Consider the following 26,430-nt stretch of genomic DNA (forward strand, 5'->3'; position numbering starts at 1 on the left):
AGCCTTACTTCTACTACACTCTGCTTCCCCCAGTATTTTTCCTTTTCCTCACAATTCAGTCAAAACAATCCCCTCCCAACTCAGAAGGAGGTGTACTGCTCCAGGCCAGCAGGTGAGGCATCTTTTCAGTTGGCACATTCAGTCTCTCACAGCAACAACTGGGAAGCTGAATGCACTGAGTTCCTACCAGAGACTAACACTTGGACTTTTCTGAAAGCTCCATGCTTCATTAATGTTTAACAAACCTAGGCCTGATGTTAGCTATTTGTTGAAACAAATTTGCACAGCTGAAATGTAATTAGCCCAGCTTCCTTGCACTAAAAATCTTGTTCATGGTCAACTGCTATTTTATGTCCTGTTACCTACTGAAGAGCTTCTACTCTTGTGCAGGAAAAGAGGCAGCAAAGTGTTTTCCACGCTAATTCAGATTTGTTCCACAAATGCTCGGTCTCTGCCAACATTCGGGTTTCACACCACCACACCTTAACAACACCGGGCACGTCAGCAGCAACAGCACTTGACCATACCCAAAGACAACCCCCGCTGTTTTGCACTCAAAAGAGTTTTTTGTTTGTTTTTTCCCTTTTATGTTTTCCATGGAGTTGTCAGACTTACAGACGAAACTTTCTAACAGACTAGTTTCCTGGAACTGGAAGTATACACGAAGCAAGCCCTGGTACCTTGCAAAATTTGAAGCCTCCAAAGAGATTACTCAGGTTAAACATCCCAGTTTACCTAAATATTTGTAGAACTCAAATGACAGCACACTGACAGCAAAATGGCCAGACTTCTAGGAATTTTTTTTAAAACATTTTTTATGAAAGCATCTCAAAAGCAGACTTCTAAATTTAATTCAGAGCATTACCTGTGAAAGACATGGTCCAGTAAATTCAATTGTAATGTGATCATTGCTTTTACTATGGGCATACTCACCATCTGACATGTCCTTCAGAACCAGGCTCTCCAGCTCACCCCACTCTGTGTTAAGCCGTTTCATCAACTTGAATGCATTTACAGGATGTCCCAAAAACCCCTCTGGGTCTTTCGTAGCAGTGTCTGTCAGCTGATCTAATTTCTCTGCCCATCTATAGTGAAAATATATATTCATTAAAGTCTGTTGTAAAAAGCCAGACAACAAAGTTGATGTCAAGCTATGCAGCAGCCTTGGCTAATAAAAATCCCAAATTGCAAACTTTTACACTTTCTATATTTAAAGCACTTCTGGAATGAACACAAGGGCGCCTTTTTTTTTTTCTTTAAATCTTCTTTAGGGGCAGCCTAATCTCAGGCTCAAGAAATCGGGTTTCTCTTATTTTTGCATATCACAGAATCACCTAGGTTGGAAGAGACCTCCAAGATCACCTAGTCCAACCTCTGACCTAACACTAACAAGTCCTACACTAAACCAGATCACTAAGCTCTACATCTAAACGTCTTTTCAAGACCTCCAGGGATGGTGACTCAACCACTTCCCTGGGCAGCCCATTCCAATGCCTAACAACCCTTTCAGTAAAGAAGTTCTTCCTAATATCCAACCTAAACCTCCCCTGGCGCAACTTTAGCCCATTCCTATCCACCCCACCCCCCCAAAAGAAGCATTCACACAATCCCTGAGAATCGGCAAGAGCTGTTTATTGCCGGGACATCTTGCAGGCAAGCCTGCAGGATGTCCACGGTGTTTGGTGGCTCCAAGCTAATGCTTGTGATGGAGCCTGAGCAACGAGTAGGGGGCTCGCCGGGCACTCCTGCGATGCTGTTGGTGCTCTCGGATGGCAGAGCACGAAGACATGCCGCAGTAGTCCCAGGCCTGTCCCGGCAGAGGTGGATCCACTTCCACCCGTTCCTCCACATCTGGTGGATCCAGCTCCATGGGCTCCACGGTGTTGGGCAGAAGGCTAAGCCAGTCCTTGCCCGGGACTGCCCAAACGGGATGCCTTCCGTCCGGAATGTTCTCAGGCCAGGGTGCCGAACCAGGGGGTCGTCCAGTCCCACGCCTCGGTCCCAAACCACTGTTGGCTTGATTGTCATGCATGGGTCCAACGCTGCCCTCTGGTTTACGGCCATTACTGGGTCCCGCACTGTGCTCCGGACTATAGATGCTCAGCGAATGCTGGGCCAGCTGCAGGGGGCCTGTTTTATAGGGCCCGCAGCAAAGGCGGGGCAGTGGTGGCCACTGTGACCTCAGCAAGCCTCTGTGATGGAGTGGCCCACGCGTGGCCAAAGGCGGCTGTGTTGGGAGCGGCCTGGAAGATGCCCTCACGTGGACAAGGAGGAGGGTTGGGGGGGCTGAGGGCCCCTTATCTGGGGCTGGCTCCCCCGGGCCATTTGGCTTGCCAGAGAGAAAGGCTGCCCCTCGGCCACGGGGACTGCCCTGCACCTCCCATCCTGCGCCCTGGGTTTATTTTTAACACTGCTTTTTAGGCAATTTCATTCTATTCTTTACGGAAAAGAACAGAAGCAAGGTGCATCTTCAGCCCTAATTCCCATGTGCGCTTTGTGTGCCGAGTGAAGAATTTCTTCCTCACGTCACATCTCATCTAAATCCCCCCTCCATTTGTTCAAAGCCGTTATTCCTGGTTCCATGGCTACACTCCCTGACAGAGTCCCTCTCCAGCTTTCTTCTAGGCCACTTTTATGGGTAAGGTTAGGTGGCCAAAATGCAGGACCTAGCAAACTGCAGCCTTATCTACCTTATTCCACACATTCCACGTGACGTTTTCCAGCTCAGGCTCTAGCCTCTCATCAGTGTAACACAGAATCACGAAGGTTGGAAAAGACCTCCAAGATCATCTGGTCCAACCATCCCCCTGCTACCAATGTCACCCACTAAACCACGTCCCTACACACCAGCTCCAACCTTTTCCTTGAACACCCTCTGAGGATAGTGATGCCACCACTTCCCTGGGCAACCCATTCCAATGCCAGCAGAGCCATTATGAATTTTCAAGCAAGACCAATCAAAACATTTATCCACATTTTTGATAATTTTTTTTAAATGCACTTGACTTCTGGACACGCGCTCTTCAATCTACGGTAAGCGCCACTGCCTTCCACACTGTTAGCTTGCATTAAAGAACATTTAGATCTCAGGATCTCAGATGAGGAGCCCAGATCCAAGTTTCTGGTGCTGTAATTCTAAGACTGCAAACCTCTCTCACTCTTCCAGTGATACGATCCATCCACAACCCCAACACACCCTGAAATAGGAAAGCAACCACTGTTGCCCACCTCCAAATAACCCAACTTCCTCTCCCTGCCCAAAACAAAGCTGACCTACAACATGAAGACAAACAACAAAAGCCCATCTGCTATTCTTGTCAGCAGCAAAGTGGCTGACAGGGTTCCCTCCCAAACAGCATGCTCGCAGTGCTCCTGTGGACCAATCGCAGCTTCTGGCAAGCTGAAGACTGAAGAAAGTCGTTTAAACAACTTGCCCATTCACACTGCACATGCACAAACCCATTGTACGTCTCCCACTGCATGATGATCAAACCTAACAATGTGCTGGAAGTCCCTGCAACTGTCAGCCACAACCACAAGGCCAAGATTTCTCTCCCGTAGTCTCGTTTCACATAAACCTCAACCGCAAGCCACCCACAAGGTGTGAGCCATCCTCCCCATCTCAGTGAATTACCAGCTTTCACCGAGTTTAAGTCCGTGCAAGCTACCACCAATGTCCTTGAGCTAAAGCACAGAGCCCAACAAACTTAAAAGATGCTGGCGTTTTTTCCAGCTTCTCTCTGACAGTTATTTCAACTTTTTCTCCCCTGAGAGCAGCCACCTCCAATATAATAAAAACAGAGCTGTGAGGCTTACACGATAAGCTATATTTACATAGTTTTGTTATCCAGTCTTCATGTTCCCAGCTGTAAAGAATATACTTATGACATTCCAAACCTGTGAGCAATTCCAACTCTGCATTTTAGGTGATAAAAATAAATGCAGTCCAACAGAACTACCTTTCCTCCTGGATGGCAGAATGTAATCCACAAAGGCTAAACAAAATTCATGCATCTACCTAAAATTGCTTAATCACCCTCACTGCAGATTTATACACATTTTTGAAAGCCAGTGAACCATCCTGTTCTGCGATACAAAAACTTTATTTCTAACTCTGATAAAATCTGAGATATTGTGCATTTTACAATTAAATCAAAATATAGCACATAGAAGGAGACTGTTCTTGTAGTGGGTTTTTGGTATTCATTGGTTCAGCACCCATGGGCAATATGGCCACGCCAATGCTGATCAGAGCTTTTACATCTGGTGTGTGTGTCAGTGCAGCCCTTGTAACACTCACTCCTGGCTTTCAGTTTCCAGTGAGCACATCGTCAGGAAGAACTACTTCCCCTTGGGGACTACATGCAACCAGGAGCTCTGAGGTGAATTCACCATACAGAAAGCAGGTTGATCAGATTTCATCATCAGAAAGCTCCATAAAACAAACCTATGACTTGGAGATAACTTAGGACAAAAAACAGTAAAAGCTTCTAGTTCAATCTTTGCCTCAGAGGCAAAATTCCTCAAATTTAACGAGCCTTGAGAAACACTTTTTACATAAGGGCAGACTCAAATTATTAACTATTAGCATTACAAAATAAGCTGCTTACTTTTTGATCTGTTCCAGCTTGCTTTCTTCTGCCTTGATGTAGTCTTTTAGTGACACCACCAGATCTTTTTCTGTATTAATTAAGTCTGTCATATGACCTAGAAAAAGGAAGAACAGCTTGGTTAGACAAGGAGAAACAAAAAAAAAGGGAGAACTGACATTAGAGGAGTTCTTCCTCTCTTCTCCTTTCTTCCCTTCTTCCTTCCCCAAAGTCCTTCCATATTTATTTAAATAATCCTGAAGGACTATTTGAGTAAGGCTGCTTGCCATTTTTATGGAAGAAGAAAATCTCATGTTGGACAAAGCTTGTTGCCATGGCAATTAGCAAAATATCACATATTTATTATTAGAACTAATTTAGGATTCATTTGGAAAAGGAAGCAGTTTGCAACAGAGTAAGCTTTTATCTGAGCATACATAATGTAGAGCAAATAATGACAAAGCTAAGGAAATATACAAAGACTTCATCTTTGATACACAATACTAACCCGGCATTTTATTTTTAAGATTACTTGCATGACATCAATGGGACCTCGAGCAGACTTTTTTATTAGTTAATAGCTGCTTCATTTCCTGCAAACAGGCAGCTGGCAGGTTCCCCATGAAGCAATGCAGCTGTGTCACATGGCATCAGGACACAAAAAAAGGGTATGCTGGCAGACAGGCATCATTAGGTACCTCCAGCAGTTGTTTTGCTTGCTTCTACGTATCTGCAACAGTCCGCACCAAAATTTTGTCTATAACTTACTACCCGTGGGAATACGTAACGAATACAAAGCCTACCCTTGGTCATTAGACTGACTGGACCAAATGAATTCAAAGCATCTTTCTCTCAAAGGCAAGAAGTCAATCAGGTCCTGAGAACTAGGAAGTGGATTTGGTTCTGTACCAATTAAAGCCTTGCACTCCGTTAACACGTCCCCGCAGGATTAGCTTTGACAGCCATCAAGAAATTCTTTCAGCCATGTAGCATATAGACCGAGGCATGTCTCACCAATGGAAGTGAAGAAATCCGTATGGGCATAAGAAAAAGGCAGCAGAAATCCAATGGCTACAGAATACCAAATCTTGGGGAATGCCATGGCCATAGGTCAACAGCTGTCACCTCGCCACGGACCTACAAAAGAAACAAAGTAGGTAAAGCATCACTCTTCACCCCAGATTTGACTCTGCCTCTGGAGGAGACAGCTTATTCCCTCCGGGCTGTCCCCAGCTCTCGAGGCAGCAGAATTTCAGCAGCAGTTCCACCCTCGATAAGCTTGAGCATGCACAGCAGCTCCCAAAGAGGGCTGACACCACTCCACCGTTCTGCAGACTTGTTGGTGCTTTTGTAGCAAGAGATGAAAGAATAGCTTGGTGACAGGGCCTTTCCAAGCATTCTTCATCATTTTGCCATCTATGAAATACTGCAGACAGAGCCAGGACTGCTTCACAAAAAGCACAAAAATATCAGGGCGGCTAAGAGCAGGCACTCAAGGAACACATCCTACCAAATGAAAACACATAATGACAAGTTTATCACACAGGAAAAAACAGTTGCCTTCGATCAAAGGAGGCCAGTGGAAGACGCAGGAACAAGCCCTGGAAGAAGCAGCCCAGAGTAAGGTTGTTGCACGCTCCTGCCCTTCAGCTGCCCGCTGTCACAACGCCAGCACCCCACCGAGAGCAGACCCACCGTGAAAGGTTTCCCCAGGGGCTGGCCCACAGCAGCCGCTGCAGGAGCCCAGGGCAGGCACACAGGCAGCGCTCTCTCCCACAGACGGCTGCCAAGTTCACAGCCTTCCAAGAGCCTGAACACTCGCGACATACCAGGATTTCCTCACTACTGAATGCTTTAGAAGTAATTAGGTTCTCTTGGAATTCACGAGATTTAGTTTTTTCCATATGCAAAAGTGTATTCTATCTCCTCAGATAAACCAAAACGACCATATGTGCAAACAGAAACTGTTCTAGAGAAACTCTTCCAAAGGCAATACAATTAATGAAAGGAGGGAGAAAAAAAAAAAAAAAAGGAAACATTCCAAAGTGGCTTGGCCTACTTAGGGAGGAAAGCAATTCGCTTTTGGTTGAACTGACAGCACAAATAGGGATCAATATAAAAGCAGGCGTGCCGCTCCCACGTGGTGCAAACAAACTCAGGACAGTGCCAAAGTCACACCTGAAGACAAACCATTCAAGCCCAACCCTAAACACGATGAACAAAAATCCAACTCTGCAGGCGGCCTGTAATGCTTACCTAGCTGTCAGCATAACCCAGGGCTGCTGATAACATCTGTACAACTCTAGCTACTTATCCTGTGACTAACATGAGCCTCATTAAACCTGGCCTCCAAGTGAGTAATTGCTCCAAGTTAACGGGTCACATCCCAAAGTTTTCTTGCAGACGAATTTCTTCTCACTCTTTCCTTAAGGAAAGCTGTACCCACGCACGCAAGGCCACTGCGTGCACCTGCTCTCTTACTACAAACTGCTCAATTCGCATTTTGCTCTGCAGAAAGCTGAGCCTCCTGCTCATTCAGCAGGCACGCTACTACATCTGTGAATCAATTACAAAGCACAAACAGTTCTACTACGCGGTAAATATTTGCTCACACTATCAGTACTCAGAATTCATTGAGCTATTTGTTTACTGCGCTCAGGGAACTACAAGGAAGGCTCCAGGACATTACTTTTTACTATTAATCAATAGGAGCCCTGTTTCCTAAAACATAAACAAGTGACAAAATGAAAACCCAACTAACAACAAGAGCAACGTCTCCTCCCCAACAGTCTCCCACCTGGAATGACAGGAGGTTCCCTAACCAAAACCTGTCCAAGCAGCATGCTTTGGGAACGTTTTTCCTCCTCTTTACAGCCTGTTCCAGCACTAGGCTGGCTCTGAACACTGTTCCAGCCCCCCTCCCTCTTCCCACCTTCACTGACACGCTGCAGAAGAACGGATGGCGACAGGCACAAATTGCAACAAGGGAAATTCTATTTAGGTACAAAGAACAAGTTTGTCACGGTGACAGCAGCTGAGCGTTGGAAGAGGTCGCCCTGAGAAAAAGGATTGCCCATTCTTGGAAGAATTTCAAACTGCACAGGCCAGGCCTGCGTGCAGCCCAGCCTACCCTCCAAGCTCACCCAGCGTAAAGAGAAGGTCAGACCAGATGACATCCAGAGGTCGCTCCCAATTTCACTCTTTATTTTATTTTGTGTCTCCTGTGAGGCCTCAGACTGCTGCAGCAGCTTTCAGCCACCCAAGATGACTTCCCTCCGGCCGGAATTCAGAGTTGGAAGCAGAGCCCAAGGCAGCGGCCAGCCAAGCGCTCGCTGCCCTAACAGCAGTTGCTAAGTAGCACGGCTTTCAAAACTTCTGCAAAAGGATCAGCTACAGGTTCCCGAATCAAAGAAAATAAAGCTCAGTTAAGAAAGATGCTGGGAATCTCTCAAACACACAAGCTGCCAAATAAGTAGGCTTAATTTCTTCCTGTCAGAGAGATGAAAATCCTCTCCATGTTATTGCTGTCTGGCTCTCCTCCTCAGCTGCGTCCCTCAGGCACAGACAAAGATGGCATCTGAGCGTGGCAGAGAGGAGGAAACCTACTGCCCACATGCAGGATGAACGACTCTGGGCCTGATTTCAGTGGGAGGCCGGCTGACAGCTTTCGCACAGCAGACTCCTATGCTTCTGTGAGAAGTATTTTTGCTAAGCTTTGAAACAGTAAAATGTGACTGAGCATGAAAAAATCATTGGGGAAAACAAACAAACAAACATGAAGATACAAGTAAAACAGAGCAGCAATGAGATGAATGACACTGCCACGCCTGGCCCAGGATTCCCCAAAGAGTAGGGAAAGGCAACATACATCATTTCAAATAATGAAATTTAAGGTGGTTTTTTTCTGAGGGCTTTTACAGATTTTGTCTCTGCTCTAAAAGTGGAAACAGAGCTGCCAGAGCCATGTCAGAGCTGACATGCATGTAGCATTGATGCAAAGAAAAGTGTAACTAAGGCGAACTACAGAGTGATAAAACCTCACAGCAACCAAAGCCATGCTGAAGAGTTTGACCTACAGTACTTATTACACAGGTCTCCTCGCCATCAATAACAAGCTCCCAGGCGCTCACCAGGATCCAGAAAGAAACTGAGGGCTGCCTTTGGTAGGGAATTACACTCTGGAACAGCTCTAACAGTTCCAAAAGAGTTTTTTTTTATTAAGGTAAGAACTAAGTGACCTACTCTGATGTAAAAGTATCAGTTAAAGAGAGCTGAGACTGGGGGAGAAGAGGACAGTGCCACAAACAACGAACACTGCCCTCTGCAGCAAACCTCTCCTCTCCAAACAGGGACCAAGCGCGAGCCTCAGGACAGGGCCTGCTGGGAAACGCCTCCAAATCAAAGAACTTTCCCACGGTCCTTAGGTACTAAGTACCAAGAACACGCGGCTGTCACCGTTATTTAACGGTCACAGTACAGAAGGTATCAGAATCCCGCTCTTTAAGTTCTCAAACACTTTTCAATCCATTCTTGAAACAACGGACTCAGTAGCCAGAGAAAACAGACTTTATAGAATCACGCCTCCCAAAAGAACATGGCATACTTCAGGGTTCTTTTTAATTACAAAGTTGTAAGCTAAGTACTCCTTTCAACAAGCCTTCTGCTGGTGTGTTGGTCCTTCTTGCTGGCTGGCAGTACATACGAAGAACTTGGTGTTTCTACTTTTATTTTGAAAGGAATATAAAGCTGCCACTATACCGCATCTCTAAGATCTTAATTATCAAATTTCTGGAAGACAGAAGCTGATTGCTAGTACGTGTTGAGAATCAACATCCGAGTCAACACTGGTGAGGTGTGTTAAGTTTCATTTATTATCAGCTTGAAGACAGCCCTCTGAACAGGGGTGTTTGTACACAGATTTGTAACCAGGGACTGGAAGCCAGTTTTTTTCTACGTTTCTTGCACAGTAAGGCTGAATGGACACAGCCCTCCCAGAGCCCACTTGTTTTGACTTTGTGAGCCAAGACAACGAGCACTGGCAATGCAGCAGAGCATTCATCTTATTAGACACAACAAGCAGAAGGCGATCCTGCTATTTATCCTTCTGCTTAAGGACTAGCAGAACATCTATAGCGCTAGAACGTTTTCAGACACAGAGGGTGATTACAAAGAAAGCAGGAAAAACCCAGTGACCAACAGCTGAAACACATTAACAGATAAGAGCTCTTTTAGGCTGAATTTGGAGCCTGGGGGTTGCTCAGCAGTAGCAGAAAGGCTGTTCCTCTCAAGGGGAACAGCGAGTCCATCCCAAGTTACTGGAAGAACTGCCCAGAAACACAGGGTGCAAGTGACAAAGATACTGTTTCAGCAGACTTTATTTATAGTTTTTCTTCTGTTAAACAGACAATAAAAATAAAAACTTTTCACAAGTTTGAAAAAAAGTTTTTTTTCCAACAAGTATATTCTTGCATATATTTCAATTTGTATATTTTTGGATGTATTCAAGTATATTCTATATTGGGACACTTTAAAAAAAAAAAACAACCAACTTTCTGTGTCTATATGTCAACGTGGAGGCAGAGCTCTCTCAACTTCCGTTCACCCTCCCACTTTTTCCACAGTGTCACTCCTAATTTGTCATTTACGGGTTTCAACCTGCACTGGGTATTTTCTAATCTAAACGCGCACCTCAAAACCATAGCTGGAAAAGCTAGGATTTAAAGGTCCTCATCATGCAACTGTGTTTAAATCTCCCCGGGTCTAATAGCTGCCTTCTCTTCTGGCTCCACACACAGCCCTCGCTGTTTGTTAGCGCTGGTGTGGGAGAGGAGCTGAGCAGCAGCTCTGCCTTGCGCCGCCGCCTCAGCTGAGCCAGATGACCCGTCACAGACAGATCCACCCGTCAGTCAGCAGAGGGAACCACCCCACGCCAAACAGCTAGTTTTTGCTGGGGGATGAGGCCGTGAGCCCCGCTGCACAAGCTTTTCATGTGGTTTGCCAGGTGTACCAGCCCCTGTGAAGGGCACAGATCGGGAGCTGCTTATAACAGGGCAACGGTTCATGAAATGGTGCTGCTTGTCCGCAGCTAAATGAATTAACATCTAGAAGAGAGTGATACCACAGTCACTGCTGAAGTGGCAGAATTAATACTCTTAGTACAGGCAAATTTAAGCACATTCCTGTTGCTTTGAGTCCCAGGAAAACAAAGAAATCAGTACCGGTTCTGTCAGCGTGTGACTAAGAAGCAGTGCAGAGTACTCTAGGTCAAAATGAAATGATCTGTAGAACGGTCGAAGACATTTAAATGCATGCAGCAAGGATGCTGAAGTAGCAATGGGTGCTGAACAGCACAGTGGAGAACACCTCTTAGGCCAAAGGCAGGTCTCTACTTCCCAAACCACCGGAGAAGTCACTGCCTTTCCTTCCCATCCCTGCCAGAGCACTGTCTGCACGCTTAGCTGAACAGCCTTTTGCCTTAGAAGAAGCTGTCACTTACAAGAATCAAATAACGTTAAATGCAGCTTCTTCCATCTGCCAAAGCCTTGAGCAGGGAGTCTTTACCTACCCAAAAGAGCGGAACACTTCACAGCACCTGAGTGCCTCTGCAGCTCTTCTCCCTAATCCAGGGGAAAAAGCATGCCAAGCTGACTGCTCAGCAAGCCTTTTCCTAACAGCACCACCTTTTCTCTGTGAGCCTCAAATATCTTTCCTCCAAAATCGCCCAGCTTTGGAGGGGAGCTGGAAGGAGACTTGCATATCCGACACGCTTATTTTCTCTTTATTCAAGAGCATGCTCAGGGCTCCACGTTGGACTTTTCCCTCCAAGTTCGGTCCCATCGAGCTACCCGCTCAGGGTACAGCACCCCAAGTCAGACACCCAGCAGCTGCCTCACCGCGGCCCAAAGCCGGAGAGAGAATCAGCCACGGCTTTACCCCTGGGAGGCGCTTACCACGCACGGCGTGCTCGGGCCCTGCCCCACACACGGAAACTCCCCCGGGGCGTATGATCTCCTCAGCCGCCCCCCGCCCCTCACATCCCCGGGGCAGCCCGGCGGCGCCCTCCCGCCCCCCTCCGGAGGCCGCCGGCTCCCGTTGCGTAACGGCCGGCAGGGGCCGGGACACCGGGGCGCCTGCCACGTATCGCCCCGCTCCCCTCCTCCCTCCCCGCGCCCACGGAAGGCGGCGCGGCCTCACCTGAGGGAGCGGCCGGGCGCTGAGGGGCGGGCAGCTGCCGCGCGAGCACCGCCAACGGCTGCCAACGGTCGCTAACGGCCCCTTGCGGCCGCCCGCCGCTTTTATAGGCGCGCAGGCCCCGCCCCCTGCCTCGCGCCCGGCCCCGCCCCGCCCCGCGCTACGTGAGCTCGGTCACAGCGCCGCCCGCCGCAGTGCGCAGGCGCCGTGGCTCTGGGCGGGAGCTGCCTGAGGGGGCCTCGAGCCCCTGAGGGGGGATGGTGCTGAGACACCTGCCCCGTGTGAGGGGGCACGGGGCTTCTCCCTCGTGGCGGGTCCTGCTGGGGTCGCACCGGCACAGCCCGCCTTGTGGGAGCTGCCAGAGCTCAACATGAAGCGTTAGCTCCCGTCCCCTCAGCAGCACCCCTTGACACCCAAACCCCCGCTGTCAGGGGGCTGGAGGTATCACACACCTGGCACAACCGACACACGCCACCCTCTGTACGTGAATTCAGTCACTTCTTGTCCAGAGGTGGCTGCAGATGCATCCACGCAGCCCCTGCGCCAGAGCAGGAAGAAAGCCAGTTGTTAGTGGAACTAGCCATCAGAAAATAAACCTTCCTTCCCGCTTGTTCTGGTCACCTTCCAACAGAAATACAACTCCTACAACTAGCAGGAAACGCGGCGATGATATACAAGCCTCGAGCTGAGGCAGCCAGTTAAAGCCCTGTTATCCAAAGAGTCCGTAATAGCTAGGCAGAGATTTAACTGCAGCTTCTGGAGATTTGGCAAAACCTCACACGCTGTAGAGGCGTTCAGCTTCCTCCTAGCAAGACTGACTGCTCTTCCCCTCATCTTTTGCACCATTCAGATGCATTTAAAAAGGCAGACTGGAGGAATACAACAGCCACAAGTTTATTAGCTCATTTAGTAGCAGGTTTGCTTATATTTGTCAGCATGCGGCCAAAAGCTGCCTCCCCTGTTGCACGTGCAAGCCTAACAGCATGCTGCTTCCTCTTCTGAGCAATCCTGCAGAAGCACTCTGCGGGTCCTACGCTGAAGGGTACTAAAATAAAGATCCTTCTAGAACAAGAAAGAGGCACAAGAGACCCCCTAAGAGCACAACGGCTCTGGCTCACAGCAAAGCATTATTTAGTCCCTGATGCCTAGAGTGCTGACAGCCTCCAAACACTTGTAACTGGGATTTTCTCAGCCTGATGTGGTCCAACTATTTTTAAACCCTCAGCAGAGTTCTCTGCACAGCGCTCCTCCTCTCAAGCTAGAGCTGTTTGCACCCACACCACATTTCACCTAGCAGTTGTGCCCCTCCAGCCAAGGCACAGAAAAACACCTCCATTTATTCCCTGGGAACTTGGCTCCACTGTCTTAGATTTGATCAATCAGGTTCCTGCACAGAAAGAGACAGCAACAGTTGATATCTATCCCTTATGCAGGCTGCAGCACCAGAGCCTACCTAACTTCCCACTGCAGCAGTATGCCACATCTTCGTTCTCACTTGTCCTCTCTAAATCTTTTCCAGCTCTTCAGAAACCTTCTGGTGACACCGGGCTGTGACCTGCATGCAGTGTTTAAGACATAGGGGAGCCATCTTTATATCACACCAAGTTAGAGCACAGTACTGCTTCGTTTTTCCAAATGCATTGACAACTTAGGTTTATCCTCTAGAAAGAGAGGGAGCCTCATCTACTTCCAAGCACGTTCATCAAACAGTGTCAAAACCAAAGACTACAGTGCTGACAAAATTAAGTTACCAACCGCAGATTTTATATCATCAGTTGTGCAGTGCAAAAAAGAAAATACAATTGTATTTTTTGGCCAGGGTTTGAGGACCTTCCCTAACCAACAGCAGAAGCAGGGAGGAAGACAAAGATACAAGTGATCCAAAAAAGCTGAACTGAGCAAATCTTTCTAAAAGGTTACTCAGATGTTAATGTGTCCTCTACACCTGTACAGTGTTAGGAGCGCAGGCTGTCATCAGCTGTATGAAATTAAACAGTGTCTCTCTTCTTAGCCCCCCACCCTGAGTATCAGAAGCTGCAGGAGTCCCTTATATACATAATATAGACTACAAGTCTAATTTTAGAGCAAAGCCAGTTTTGGTTAGTCTGCATCTAAAATTTAATGATAGAGGGAAAGACTACTCATTAACTTTCTCTTTAAAGAAGTGGTTTGTCTTTCCTTGGCCTCTTCCTAAAAAAGAAATATTTTTTACCAAGAGGTTTCTTGTGGCTTGACCATAAGTTTTCAATGTGAGCTTACCAGTTTTAGGTACTTAAAGCAATTAACAGTTGTTGTGCAAGAGTCAGCTGGTAGCAATTCTGATACTTGTTTCTGCTTACTGAGGGCAGCTGGAGAGACACAAAACAGAACAGCAAGAAAAAGCAAGATTGCTAGTGTAACCGTTATTAGGTTAGAATTACATTTTCCAGCCACTTCTTTGGCTTGAAAATCTTTTACCAACTGCTAATGCCAATACAAGTATATCACAAACCCAGATTAAAAAAGACTCTTGGCAATACTAGAGTGAAGATTTACCTGTTTTGTAACCTCCTCTATGTAACAAGTATCTGTTCCCACTGCTTGTGGCCTCCTTGCCTGCTCCTTTTCTTCGCTCTTCGTGCATCAGGCGAGTCTCAGGGATTCACTTCCTCTGGTGGCCTGCCAAAGCTCAAATTAGTAAACTACAGGAAGCTGTCAGAGATGCATTTCTACGGTCAGGCCTTCACTTCACTCACAGGATTGTTTCTAGCATGGAGCCTAACGTCTGCAGGGGACAAATACAACACAGACAGTTTATAGCTGTAATCTACATAGCTTGGAGCCCTGCTCAGAAACACTTGCAAAGAAGAAACTCAGTGCTAAGGTGACAACTAATATTTGTGCTCCTTAAATACTTATGAGAATAAGCGATGAATAAGAATCATAGAATACAGTAATACAAATTTCTTAAATGGGGTACACGCAAAAAAATCAGGTTATAAGAAAGATCAGATAGTTACTTATCATACAATACACACAAAAGAAACCAGCAGAACTGAATTCGGTAAACTTGCCAGTACACAGGCTACAGAGAAAGCTTCTGTTGATTTTGACGTTGTCTGCCCTACTGACGTGCTTCAGAAATATTTAATTTGGCAGTGCAGTATCACAAGCAGGTGTATGGACCCTTAGAAAAGTTCCAAGGAATCTCTCTCAGACTGCATGGCTTCCCACCACTCACATCAGTCACAGAACTGACTAATCTCTTTTTCTCTGCATGTCCTAGCACGGCACAGAGGCCAGGTATACATGATTGGGCTAATCCTTGATTTCTGTCAGCTGCACCTGGCAATGGAAGGCTACAGCACTGCAGTACCTTTGGGGGAGTCTTTACGCTGCAACATCGTGCTCTGGCCTTTCGTCCTTGCTGCGGATAGAGGTGCACTTCCAAGTGACCTGTTGCCTTGGGCTGAAAAGGGTTGAGAGGCTGTCCCAAGATTTGAGGTCCAAAGTACCACCTCCAACTGCTGCCCTCTAAAACCAGCACTTTTTGCAACCTTTCTGCAGGCAATTAGGGTCAACAGATCTGTTTAACAGCAGGGTGGATACTTCCCTTAGAGATTATACTTCAGTCCTTTATCTTATTAAGGGAAGATGTGGTTTGTCCATTAATCCAATTAGCCTAGTGGATTAGTAAAATTGGGCTTGCTCTGTTTCAGGAAGCATACAAATAGCAGTCAAGCATAATTAAACCTAAACTTGTAAGTAATGCTGGTAACAACAGTGGTATTTCCCTGCATACTCCACTCATTATTTTTACAAGCTCTGCTCTCAAATTACATGGCCTGAGCCCTCAATTAAAATGTCTCAATTCATGACCAAAAAGCAAAAGGCTGTGCTGAAAACATTTATAGGTTTATAAAATTCTCTTTGTGCTAAATATAGGCACAGGTAGGCTCCAACCCAGAATAACGTTTTCAGCGCTCGAGAGAAATCTTGTTTGTTCAGTTCTAAAGGCATGAAAAATATTTGTCATTATTCTGACATGTCTCTTGGCAGAGTGCACTTTCTAATCAAAGCTATGCACTTGCAAATTCAGCTGCAGGTTTGGGTGCTTGAACACTTCACAGCTCCATTCTTTAGATATATGCAGCTCTTGGCATATTTTCCTGTTTGAGGACATATGGTCCTCAGCTTTATACAATGCTTTTAAAAAACAGAGAAGCTGCTCTTAAAAAACAGAAGCTTGAGAAAAAAAAAAAGGGGGGGAAGAGAAGAAGAAAAAGAAACTAACAGAACTAAAAGGAACGAACTCCCGTGCTCTGTAAGAACAGCTCAAATTACTGCAGTAGCATTGTTCTCGTAATAACTTCTGTTTGACAAAATGCAGCACGTGGGTTTCTGACAGAATGAAGCAGCTGTGAAAAACAGAGTCTACTCTCAGTCTCACTAGCTCTGGGAGCTGATCAGAATCCGGAGCAGGCACCCGTCAGCCACCTAGCTGTGTCAAGGGTTTCTGAGCAGCCCGTGCAGAACTACATTTCCCAGAGCTCCCCCGGGGGGAAGAGCAACTCAGTAAGACAGCTGCTCCTCTGTTTGCTGTAGGAGCAGTGCTTCAAACTGAGGTCAGCGGGGGACTTTCGAGTGGTTTCCTGCTGCTGGAGGTAGCACACCTTCTGCACAGAGCGCAGTAAGTCGGAAAAATGCTTGGGAAACGACAGACCTAGATGCACCTCCTGCCGGCTGTACAAGATAGATGAGATTTACAGGCACGACAGGGAAGTTTGGGCTGGCCTCCTCAGATCAAGTTTTTACCTTCTGAGTTTTCAATGATCCTTACCCAAATCTGGCAGCGTGTGTCTGAGAAAGGAAGGGGTTAAAGCTGTGCTTGTGCTGCATTTCACCCTTCCAGGTACAAGCTTTTCCTCTTGCCCATTCCAGAGCAAAGTACAGAGCTGTTTGTAAACTCCCCCTCGATACAACACTGGCTGCGTGTAGCACTGGAGGTTTTTGCAAACTAGGCTATGCGAGACGCGGGGGTGGAGAAATCACGGACACGTAATCGCCCCGCCACAAAGCAGCTTCAGGCGTGGTCTCTGTGACAGCTGCGGCCCTTGCATGCGTCTGCCCGATCCGGGGAGGCGTGCCAAGCTCCCACTGCGGGGACGCTGCTCTCCCAGAGGCTTTTACAGCAGGCTAGGCTGGCCTGCCTCCCCAGGGACCGTCCTGGTGGGGACCACACCAGTGGGAGAGAGGCATCTGGGGCAGAGATGTTGGAAGCCATGAGGCACCTCTCCTCTCCATGCCGCTGGGTACAGAAGCTGCCTCCCCTTACTGACAGGAGCCTCTGCTCAGGCAGCGGGCAGGCCTGGGAGCCATCACTGACCTTACTGAAGGGAAGGACTCGCAGGCTCTTCCTTGGCACGGCTTACATGTCTCAGTCTGTGAAACGAAGCAAACGTAACTTCCTCCTCCTTCGAGGGCCTCGAGACCTGTGGTTGAAAAGCGAAATATCCAAAATAATTGTTAAGGATCGTGAATCATAGTTCATTTTTATTTCAGATGAGTGCTAGAGATGGAAGCATTTCTGGCTGTTTTCTGACATCCTGACGCTGAGTTCAAACTGCAGTCTGTGACTGCCTGAGCTGAAAATGTGGTAGGATCCTTTGGCACAAAAAGCATTGACAGTTGGAGATGATCCAATTCAGCTGCGACTGCTGTCTCTCGTCTAGCTCCAGGAATTCTTTTCCGCAGCTGATATTTTGTCTTTCATTCTCTTCTGGCATTGCTGCCTTTCCCACAGCCCTACTGTTTGCTGCAATAGGATGTTCAATTGGATCGAGGCCATTACAACTGCGTAGGAAACAAACAAGAGAGCAGCTGCTTTCGCTGCTCTTTATCCCACCGGTACAGGAGTTGAGGACAGGAATACTTAACCTCATCTTACAGCACTCTAAGACCTTCTGCGCACACTCACAGATGGCAACAAACCGAGGTATCTCGGAATTGTCTTAAAAAGTGCTGGAACTGGGTTTGATTTGTGACTAGAGACTAAGACCAAACTGATCATTTTAAAAAGCATTTAAGAAAGCAAATGCTAGTGTTCTGCAGACACTGTAAGCGGGAGATTTCTGGTGGCATTGGGTTGTTGCAGCTTTTAAACCAAATGCAACTTTGCAGGGCCACTGTTTCTATTCTGTGCTTCTCTTTTTAGGCAGAGACAGCTACCTGTGGGCGTTGGTCATGGCTGCGATTTATCAAGCAGTGTACAGAAGAGCTTCCTCTCTCTTCTGCAGGTTTCACTCTACCTATGTTAAAAAAATGAGGTGAGTTCTCACCTAATTCTTGTTTACACTGAGAAGACCAGCGTTTGGCACTCCTGTCCACTGTCACAAGCAGCCCTACCTAAATCTAACCTGGGGGTTTATCCTGTAACAGTTCAATGACTGCCTATGCTTGCTGTCCTAGCTAGTAGGAAATGCAGTATTTTTTTGCCAGGTGGCACCTTTGCTGGAAGCTACAGGCCACCAAAGAGTAGATCCAGCTGTCAAACACCCTAGAAGCTTGCGGAAGACAAAATCCATACTGTCTGATCAGCCTGAAGTAAATGTGTCCAAATAAGTGCAGCACAGGTAATCTCAGCACGATCTTGAATTCATCTTCCCCATTCTTTTCTTACTGCAGATACTTAAATGAGCTAAAGGAAGATGATGGCTTTTGTAGACAAGCCCAGACCTCAGGAACTTTCTACCTCTTTCACAATCTCTCACCCTTCTTGCAGAAGGTTGGGAAGAAATATCTGCTACCACAGCTCAGTGCGGCAGGTAAGCAGGAGTCCAGAAAGAGACGTCTCCTGGATCACGCAGCTCAAACGATACAGGCTCATGTGCAATAAGCAATACCTGACATGGGGTTGAAAATCTATCAAGATGTGCACGGAACATCCCGTTATACGCAGCATGCTTTTTGTTAACAACTAAAGGCTATTTAGAGTTAAAACCTTAGCATGTGGACATGAGCTCATGCTCTTCACATACATACAATATCAATACATGCGTGATCTGGTTTGAGATTATCCACTTTAAATATTTGGGACTGCAACTTCTGAAGAGAAAGAGCTGGGAAGAAAACAAGCAGCAAGGTTTTACCAGCAAAGCAGGGAGAATTTTTGAGAGAAAGGTATCAGATGCTGTAAGAGAGAAACAGAATGGAAAGCTGTTCCCTAAGCATTAAAACATTTGCGTTTTTAATTTAACACGGTCAAAAGATACAACAGCTAAGGAGAAAGCCAGGCTTCCAGTCTCCTTTGGTGTGGGACAATTTCTCTGGCACCTCTCTCACATGAGAGATGCAGAAAGAGCATCATGTTTGCACAAATTCGCTTTCCTTACAGCTTTTTCTTCCCCTTTCTCTTGCTGTTTAGAGATGAAAAGGATCCTCGAGAAATTGAAAGAGACTGAACAGTGGATAGAGAAGTCAGTGCTGATCGGCTGTTCAGACGAGCATGTACCACACTTCGCCCTGGATTTAGGTTGGGATGACTCCTCTTCGACCTGCGTTGGCATCACATTTGATGCACTGAGATGAAAGTGCTGCCGAGGCAGCATCCTTTTTCCACGCTGGGTCAATATTTACTGCTCAAGAGAACTCAGTCGAGTCTCTGTAGGAGCTGCTGTGAGCACGGTGGTTGAGAGCCACAAAGCTGCCCTGCTGTCCCTGTGTGCGCGTTAGTAAAGGTGGGCTGTTTGCAGGTCACTTAACGTTTGGGCATGTGTTACCACTGAGGTGATGTCACTTCCATGGGAACTTCCAGAAATTGTACACCGGAACAATGAAGGACGTAAAATTGGGATGAGAACTGCAGTTTATGAGATCAGAGATTTGTTGTTGTTTTTTAAGCAGGAGCCTTGGAAAAATCAGTCATTGAGACTGAACTTCAGGGATCGTTCACTGACTTACGAAAGGCTCTCTTTGTAGTGGATGTGAAGGATTCTCCTTTGCTGGCCTCGGTACAGTACAGAATTACTATTATTATTGTAACCTTTATGAAGTGATTTCTAACATTTCCTTGTCTCCCACATTGTTCCATGATTCAATACATATTGTGGAGGTACCTACTGTGTGTTTTCAGTAGGCACTAAAAGTTATAGCAATTCTCCCAGATTTGCTGTCCCAAAAGTAAACTGCAACGGGAAGAGACACAGACAAGTCGTTCAAAAACGACTGCAGAAATTAGCCACTTAGCATCAACCTGCTGTATGCCCAGCATGAAACGTACTGATCTCAGCAGCAGCAGTCACAGCAATCCCACTTTGTACCCGGTTTTTCTGTAGTCTTCTTGGCAAACTGAATTCCAAGAACAGCCTTACAGGTCTTCTCTCAGAGCTGCTCTTTTAAAACTGCTTACTTACAATCTGTGAGTTCCTATCCAGATGCCCTATGTTTGGAAGTCCTAAGAAAAGACCTGTGTGTGAAACTCAACTACTCCCATTACATCCCAATAAGGAACAACTCTTCCCCCACCTTCCCTTGACCTGCTGAAATTTGGATGCTAAAGCAATAAACATGAAACACCGATTCCAAAACCTGCCATTTTTCAAAGCAGTGCCCACATTTTGTTTACTTTTTGTAGACTTCGAGACTCAATGAGAATTTATCCATATAACAGCATGATGGGGAAAAGACAGAGTCACTCAGGGAGACTGCTCCAGGTGTAAATTTGTATTTCTCTTGGTGTTCACAGGCCCAGGCCCTTCTCCGGTGGCACGAGTCCCACCAGTACTGTAGCAAAACTGGGCAGCCCACTCAGAAAAACATAGCTGGCAGCAAGCGAGTCTGCCATGCCAGTGGAATAACTTACTATCCACAGGTAAGCACCTGAGCAGTGGTATGGAGAGGAGTCTGTACAAGGCAGCAGGATTTCCTTCCATGTAGTTGGACACTCGTGGAGCTAGGAAAAGGAACCACTGGCACTTACTTGTTTGGTCTGAACTTCTTCCTCTGCATTTTGATGCATTTTCTAGATGTCTCCAGTGGTTATCACCCTGGTGTCTGATGGCAGCCGGTGCCTCCTTACACGACAGCCCTCGTTCCCTCAGGGGATGTACACCGCTCTGTCAGGCTTCTGTGACCTGGGTAAGGTGGGCTCTCATCCACTGCGGTAGCCTCAGACGTGCAGGGCGTGGGGCAGAACCGTGGGACATCAACTGAAGGTCTGTTCACAAAGGAGGAAGGGCACAGAGACGATACCAGGGGGAAAAAATACTGAATCAGTGTTGTTACTCAGAGTTCAAAATAGCTGTATACAAGAGAACAGGAGAATTATGGGTATGTATCAGTCACTGTAGCCCATTATAGTATATTCAGGTAATAGATTCCCCAGGTTAGAGCCCCCAGATACTTCTTAGCCTATTTTGTGTCTCTGGCTCAGAAAAGAAAGAAACTCAGACCTCTTAGGAGGGAAAATGGCTTAAAAAGGGGCAGCATGATGAAGAGGGGCAGCAATGTTCTGTCCACCAGATGCATACAGACAGAACCAAAAGTGTGTCTGATGCCTCTGGTTAAGGGAGGTAAGCATGGTTGATTTAATCGAGCATCTTGATGGCAGGCGTTCGCAGGTCAGCACAGTCAGAGCTCCTGCTCGAACAGCCAGGGCTGGAACACCTGAGAAAGGAGCCTATTCACATCTTCTTGCCACAGTTTGCTGCCCTGAGGCCAGGCTGTCCTCACCTACCTGTGGTTGCTTCCAGGTGAAAGTGTGGAGGAGGCACTGCGGCGAGAGGTGGCCGAAGAGGTGGGCCTGGAGGTGCAGTCCTTCCGGTACTCGGCCTCCCAGCACTGGCCCTTTCCCAGCAGCTGCTTAATGATAGCCTGTCATGCGTTGGTGGGGGGAAAGCAGACTGAGGTGAGCAGGCTCAGATTCCCCTGAAGCATTTCACTACCCACCTTACATAGCAAGATCTAGTTTGGTGCACAGACTTTAGTCTGGAGAGCATCAGAGCCTCTAAAAGTGCTGTTTTCAGTTAGCTTTCTACAAGTGAATACGAGACTTGAAAATCATCATGCCTTCTGTTGCAACACACAAGGTTTGGCACAGGTCGCTGTATATACAAGCACAGAGCACAGCGTCCCTATGTTTTTTTCCTCTGAACTTTGCAGAGGAGGCACAGTCTAGTATTAATAACACATTTGCTATAAAAAAAAAGCAGCTTCTGCTACATTAATTACTGTGCTCATTGGTCCTTTGCAGGCCAGTGCCACGATGGAATAGGGCTAACTGATTTGTGGCTTCCCTAAGGAAACCAATAGTCACGTCCTCCCCTGGGTTGGCATCAACACTTAATTCAGGCATGGATTAAGCACTCCAGGCATTCTAGCTTGGGATCTTTGTGGGTGCAAGAACAAGGCATTACTGCCCACATTTAAAGCTGATTTAAGGAACTGGCACTCTCCTAATTTTTTCCAGATCAGTATGAACAGCCTGGAACTGGAAGAAGCCCGTTGGTTTGGCCTGGAAGAAGTCTTGGAGGGGCTCAAGAGAGATCACACATCTTCAAAGCAAGATGACGGTAGTTTTTTACCCTGGTTTCCTCCCAAGCAGGCCATTGCTCACAAGCTGATCAACGAGTGGGTTAAACAGCAGACCTCCCGGCCGACCTAGGTGTAAAGACTTCATCAAGTCTGCGACTCTGCCAGAATTACAAAAGCTTTATGTAAAAGCTTCCAAAGCTACTGAAGACAGAGTGTCTTATGGTGGGGGTAGCACCAGACTGATGGCAGTCTTACACTTGGATACACAGACGTACAAAGCCATTTCTAAACTGGTCGTCTCTGGGCAACTCCTTGTACACTGGACCTTGGAGATCCCATGACTTGCAGTAAATATGCAATAAAATTCTCAGTCCCAAAGCACGAAACTTAGTGTCACCTGCTGCAGGTGTTGCCCAGCAGTCAGGAGAACAGTAAGCCCCTGGCAGTTACATCCCCTTTTCCTCCAGTTTATCCATCTGAAACTCTTGGGTGGATAGTTGAACCCGCAATTTTCCTATATTAAGGGAGAGTTGCCTTTCAGTGTTCACATGTATATGGATTGACAATCAAAAAAAACAATAGAAAAGCCACTGCCTCAATGCTCTCCCTTTCTTCTGTTCCCCTTTCTATCAATTCTTCCAGTTTTGCATAAAACATGTTAATTTTTTGCAAATGTTAAGCAGACTCCTACTTTGATGGTTTGTCTGAGCAACTAAAAATACTTGTGGAGACACCATTTTCCCTACCAGTAAGGCACAGCGTGATACTTCCATCCTGAGGAAGAGAGAACAGAGCTACCTGGTGGTAGAGAATGGAAGAGCAAATCAACCTACGAGCACGTTAGAACCCAAATAATGCTGAGAGGAACTGCTGCAAGGAAGACTGCACTTCCAACAGAAACAAAATCCCGAAAGGCCAAGTGCCTCTTATCCTGTGCCAAAAATCTGGGGCTTGCCTGGAGAACTTTATCAGTAAAACAAGAGCAGAAGTATCGCTTCTCTGAAGGGAGAGAGTGACAAAGAGAGAGCCTGGGAAAGGAAAGCCTAGTAAAAGAGGCAGATGGAGGGATCTGCTGCTGTTTCAGGCTGACAGTCCTTCCTGCTCACTTGGCCACTGCTCAAATGCCAAGACTGCAAAGCCATCGGTACAAATACTTGACGGGGAAACAGGGCTGTATCGCTGTCTGCTGGCACTAGGATCTATTGCAAGTGAAGGACTTCTTTGAGCATTGTAAAAATTTGGAGTCCTGACATCTGAACAATAAGTAAAAAGACTGTCTCACACAGTTCAGACACGTTTCGTTTCCTCAGGTTAATTATACTTCAGGAAGTTGGGAGGGGCTTCTCTCAGGCCATCGTGGCACGTGCAAACAGCTTTTCCACCCCTACTAACTCTCAGCAATAGAAGACCCGTGTCAGAGCATGTTTTTCACGTTTGGCAGATTTGGCATTCATCCCAGTGGGAATGTAGTCTGGTACACAAAGGCACTGCTTATGCCTCCCCTCCAACCCAACCAGACACTCCACACAACCCCCACACCTCTGAACTTAACTGCAGCTCTCCTGCATCCAGTTTCCTTTGAAATTTGTCTCGCCTCCTCTCTTTGTGGTAGTTCCTCCTGCTTTCTCTTCCATCTCACCATTTTAACCCCCCATCATTTATCTCTCATCTCTGGAATGTGCCATTTTCGTTTTCAGCCTCACTCCTTTCTTCCCCTTGCCTGCAGTGAAAATATTGAAGAGTTAGATACGAGCCAGCAGGATATTCCAGCTTCTCATGCCCCTTCCTAGTTCTTCTTACTGGCCTCCCAACTCTCCCCTATGCATTCAATAACGTGGCCCAGGCTTGCTTCCAGCTTACAACAAACACCTTGATGATGTGCTCAGTACTTTTTGAATATCCTGTGATCTGCTCTCTGTGGCAGAAAGAGGACTGAAAAGTAAAAGCGTCAAAAAGTAGTACACATGAGAGAGAGGAGGAATGCCTGTGTGAATTCTGCAGCAATCTGAACTTGGTGAGTATGCGGCTGTTTTTCTAATTTACAGTATGTATTTGTAGATTTGAGGCTGCCAGATACCCACACGCTTGAGTAGAGCTCTGAGTTGCAGCTCTACTCATATTCTGACTGTACCAGGCTTTTTCTGATTTCATCAACCTCTTTTGTTCCTGTTAGAGGAAAAGCATTTACTTCTGACTCACCTTTTAAAATTCAGCTTTAAATGTCTGTACGTTCCTTTAGATTTTCAATAAATCACTTCAATCAATAAATCTTTTCAATCTACTTTTATACATTTTTGTAGAGCAAGCACAACTCCAAAGCAGCATTCCTACCATGCCATTTAAAGGGCCTTATGTTTTAATCTGCTTTTAAAAAAATCTTTAACCCATATCCTTTTGACTTAGGCATGAAACAATCAATGATGGCTTCTATTCCTGATGTTAAAAAAGCAGGAGTGAATTTAGGCAATATACAGTTAAGAACAGGACAGAAAAACAAGACGAGAGAGACATTGTTCTCGCTTGAATTTGCCTCACAAACCTAGCAATACTCACTGCAGTCAAGACAGAACACGCACCCTAAAGGGAGGTGACCTGGAAAAAGGAAGAGGCGATTCCTGACAGATGCTTCTTCAACAAAACACAACAGGGATTTTCCCTGTAAAAGGGAAAGCAGGCAAAAGGGATGTAGCAACATAACTCTCTCAAAAACACATCTGTTAAATGAATCCTCACTGGGGACAATTAACTTATATCAATCGCAGAAACACTGTGGCTTTCAGAGAGTGCAGGGGCTTGAACTTAGAGCAAGAGCTAGCACTAAAGAGCAGTCGCCCTGTGGCCCTTCACGTTGCTCCCCAGTTGTTTACATGGTGTTGCTCCCAGTCAGCAAGATACATGGGCAGATAGAAAATACCACTGATCTGATTCATTACAAGGTGTTTTTTTTAAACAGTTTTTCAGAAACACAGGCAGGTTCAGAGCAGCATTCCTGCCTACTGACCTACAGCAGCAGGGCATAGAAGTTATGTTCACCCCCAACAGGTGCCAGCAGAGGATTACAGTAACCAAGCCACATGACACCTCTTGTCTACCTCTGACTGAGGGAGCTCAGAAAAAATCCTACCTGGTTACGATGAGGGCCGAGATTATTTGCTTCGCTTAACACATGCTCTCCCATCACCTTGGGTGCCCCGCTGCTGCACAGAAAGGTCACAATTTCCTGCCAGGAGGGTTACTCATCCACTGTGAACGGCAGACAGCACTGGAGGTCGGGGAGGAAGCTCTTGTACCAAGAAATGAGCTCACCTTAAAGCATGCTCTGAGACACGAGGGACACATGCTGAATCTAGTGTTCAGCCTGAGAGGACAGCAGCCCTTAATGGAACACCCTGACAACAGGACCATGTTGAAGTCATTTTTCAGGTAACCGTTTTTCAAGTTACCATGAGCAGCTCAACTCTGGCAGCTGCAAGGGACAGGTTGTCAGAACAACTTGTAAATACACAAATGGCATTGCTGTGCTTCAGCTTGAAGCCCCGCTGAAGTGAATTCAGCTGCCCCAGCCTTCAGCTTCCATTTCGAACTTGTTCACTCTTCAGCTTAGGAACAGATGGCACACATCTGTGTATGGGAAAAAATGGTGCCAGCTGTCATTCATGCAACAATGCACACACCTGGGCATGACCGAACACTGCCAAACCTACTTCTGTTAAACAAGAGTCCGGGCTGCTCATCTAGAAACGGTGTCACTTGCACTTTTCTTTAAGACCCATCAGCGGTATTTTGTAGATAATCAGATGCATTCTCTCAGTGAGATCCAGATCATCACATGAAGACACTGGAGGGGGCATCAGCTGTCTCAAATAAGAGAAAGGCCACAGGAACAGAAGCACAAAGCTTCCCCAGCTTCCTCACAGGGAGAGCAGTAGCAGCACGGGAACAGAGAACGCAGATGGAGCATCCTTCCCCACTGGTCCTCGTGCAGGTATTTGACAATTCATAGTGTCTTTTACACAGCACTCCCTGCAAAACGTCACACTGGAACAAAACACAGCTACAGAGAGAAATACCAGAATGGGAGGTTGGGAAGCAAGGCACGGAAGAGACTTTTCATTAAGTTTTAAAGTGAGTGGGAAAAAGA

At 46.6% G+C, this 26,430-nt stretch overlaps 2 protein-coding genes across 13 annotated transcripts in view; one reads left to right on the top strand and one right to left on the bottom strand.

Annotated features, from left to right (window-relative positions):
• The window catches only part of P4HA1 (prolyl 4-hydroxylase subunit alpha 1), a 36,516-nt gene extending 24,575 nt beyond the window's left edge, over positions 1-11,941 (bottom strand). For all 10 annotated transcript variants that reach the window (XR_013953143.1, XR_013953144.1, XR_013953145.1 and 7 more), the window contains exons 1-4: positions 11,784-11,941; positions 5,604-5,726; positions 4,611-4,707; positions 934-1,085 (exon numbers count right to left, since the gene is read on the bottom strand). Coding sequence is in view for 3 of the 10 variants with exons in the window: in XM_080598402.1 (XP_080454528.1) it covers positions 934-1,085; positions 4,611-4,707; positions 5,604-5,697 (343 nt within the window). In the remaining 7 variants the exon portion in view is untranslated. The remainder of the gene's footprint in view (positions 1-933; positions 1,086-4,610; positions 4,708-5,603; positions 5,727-11,783) is intronic.
• A 3,204-nt stretch (positions 11,942-15,145) lies between these two features.
• Positions 15,146-24,557, top strand: NUDT13 (nudix hydrolase 13). 3 transcript variants are annotated; one of them, XM_080598403.1, is made up of 9 exons: positions 15,146-17,754; positions 17,974-18,085; positions 18,444-18,583; positions 19,183-19,290; positions 19,662-19,768; positions 20,503-20,628; positions 20,783-20,894; positions 21,509-21,663; positions 22,225-24,557. In XM_080598403.1, exons 1-9 carry the CDS (start codon positions 17,454-17,456, stop codon positions 22,417-22,419), a joined length of 1,356 nt encoding a protein of 451 aa, XP_080454529.1. In that variant the 5' UTR covers positions 15,146-17,453; the 3' UTR covers positions 22,420-24,557. The 3 variants fall into 3 exon arrangements, with proteins under 3 accessions (XP_080454529.1, XP_080454530.1, XP_080454531.1); XM_080598404.1 differs by having other exon boundaries at positions 15,146-16,449; XM_080598405.1 differs by lacking the exons at positions 15,146-17,754; positions 17,974-18,085; positions 18,444-18,583 and adding an exon at positions 18,092-18,391.
• The last annotated feature ends 1,873 nt before the right edge of the window (positions 24,558-26,430 follow it).

The sequence above is a fragment of the Anser brachyrhynchus genome, assembly GCF_964034855.1.
Source record: "Anser brachyrhynchus genome assembly, chromosome: 6".
Taxonomy (NCBI): Eukaryota; Metazoa; Chordata; class Aves; order Anseriformes; family Anatidae; genus Anser; species Anser brachyrhynchus.